The 2,143-nt window shown below is 40.8% G+C and overlaps 1 protein-coding gene across 1 annotated transcript; it reads left to right on the top strand.

Moving 5' to 3' along the window:
• The first annotated feature begins 223 nt into the window (after nucleotides 1-223).
• On the top strand, nucleotides 224-1,855 carry LOC111298537 (1-aminocyclopropane-1-carboxylate oxidase homolog 1-like). The gene is made up of 3 exons (XM_022893251.2): nucleotides 224-854; nucleotides 1,045-1,366; nucleotides 1,460-1,855. Exons 1-3 carry the CDS (start codon nucleotides 325-327, stop codon nucleotides 1,715-1,717), a joined length of 1,110 nt encoding a protein of 369 aa, XP_022748986.1. The 5' UTR covers nucleotides 224-324; the 3' UTR covers nucleotides 1,718-1,855.
• The last annotated feature ends 288 nt before the right edge of the window (nucleotides 1,856-2,143 follow it).

The following is a 2,143-nucleotide window of genomic DNA, read 5'->3' as shown; positions in this document are numbered from 1 at the left end:
AAGGAAAAGAAGAGCGAACAAAGAAACCTAACCCTCTAAGATGCTGGTCAATTGGAAACATGAAGGGTAGATATTCCACGAGTACCAATTAAACCTGAGAGAAAATCACGTGGCTGTCATCAAATTGGTGGCAATTGCTTGTCAGAGTTTTGGTTTTATTGATTAATGTATAGGAGATTGCAAACGTGTCTATAAAAACCCTACAAGTTTAGTTCAAGCTTCCACCACTTCCAAAATTTAAGTATTTTGGCTTAGTAGTCACGAGAGTGACGTACATTTTCTCATTGCATTAGGCAAAAAAAGAAACATCTTGGGCGAAAGAAAATGGTTGTCACAAGTGCAGCAACAGTCGAGTCCAACTATGACCGGGAAAGTGAGTTAATGGCTATTGACAGATCAAAAGCCGGCATAAAAGGACTCGTTGATGCTGGATTAGCAAAGCTCCCACGAGTTTTCGTGCACGATCACTTGAATCCTGAGGTTAAATCACGGCCTCCAAATGCCAACATTGAGATCCCAGTCATCGACTTGGGAGGTGTTACCAATGACTCCACTCGACGGGCAGAGGTAATCAACGAAATCCGAAATGCTTGCCAGAAATGGGGATTCTTTCAGGCGGTTAATCATGGAATCGCTGCAACCACCCTGGAGGAGATGATCAGCGGCATTCGTAGGTTCCATGAGCAGGAACCTGAAGCAAAAGAAGAGCTCTACTCCCGTGACGAATCTAAGAAGGTTACATTCAACACTAAAATTGATATGTCCCAAGCCCTGACTGCCTATTGGAGGGATACCTTGACATGTGTTATGGCACCTCAGCCCCCTGCTCCCGGAGAATTGCCTTCAGCTTGCAGGTAAAATTGCACCACTGTCACCATGAAACATGGAAAACGAAAACAATTGCATTACTCTTATTTGAGATTGCTAGATAGTGAACCGTAATCATTAAAATTAATAGGTCAGCACTTTATCAACATACGCCACCATTGGCATTACATTATTATTATGATTATTATTACTAATACCTACTTAATCTATTGGCAGGGAGATAATGCTTAATTACACAAACAATGTAATGAACTTAGGGCTTACCCTGTTCCAGTTGTTATCAGAAGCTCTTGGGCTCAATCCAGACCACCTCAAGGAAATTGGTTGCGCTGAAGGACTTTATGTAATGGGTCATTACTACCCTGCTTGTCCTGAACCAGAACTGACTATGGGCACAGGCATCCACACAGACAGTGGTTTCCTGACTGTGCTCCTCCAGGACCAAATGGGTGGCCTCCAAGTCCTCCACGACAATCAATGGATTGATGTTACCCCTATTCCTGGAGCTCTTATAATAAATCTGGGAGATCTGCTTCAGGCGAGTGGAAAATGAAACCAATTATTAACTTGGTCATTAATAAATTTTTGTGGGTTTTTGTCTAAGACAAGTTTATTTGTGTCCCTTTTGCAGCTGATCACAAACGACAAGTTCATTAGCGTCTATCACAGAGTACTGGCGAAAAATATCGGGCCAAGGATATCAATTGCTAGCTTTTTCCGAACCTATATTCAGCCAGAGAATGCCTTAAGAATGTATGGACCGATAAAGGAGCTGCTCTCGGAAGAAAACCCGCCACTTTACAAGGAAACGAATGTGGTCGACTACTTTAAATTCAAGCACGTAAAAGGTGTAGAAGGGACCTCTGCTCTGGCACATTTCAAGCTCTGAAAAATGGAAAAAATGTAGGGGAAGATTGATGAAGTTTTTCTACTTTGGTTGCACCTTCAATTCCTGGTTTCATATATGTCAAAAAATTAAATCCCCTCTAAGTCTCCTATGTTCCCCAACCCCCCCCCCCCCCCCCCCTCCCCTCTGAGAATTTGCATGTGTGCTTGATAATAAAGTTGAAGGATGGAGATCCCTCCAATCTTCAATATTTGTTTGTGCATGCCACCTATGTAGAGATGCTCTCGGTCTCTCGGTAATTCATTGGTTTCTACTTGTTGGTTTTGTTTCCATTGAGAGTATAATAGTAAAATAATGTAATAAAATTACTCGTGTTTCAATACATTCATTTATAATTTTTTTATAATCAAACTGTTTAAAATTAAATTAGAAGTATTGAAATTAAGAATAAAAAATTTACCATAAATA

The sequence above is a fragment of the Durio zibethinus genome, chromosome 16 (genome assembly GCF_047325235.1).
Source record: "Durio zibethinus cultivar Kanyao isolate XHJ-2024 chromosome 16, ASM4732523v1, whole genome shotgun sequence".
Classification (NCBI taxonomy): Eukaryota; Viridiplantae; Streptophyta; class Magnoliopsida; order Malvales; family Malvaceae; genus Durio; species Durio zibethinus.
This window is presented reverse-complemented; position numbering and strand designations above follow the sequence as displayed.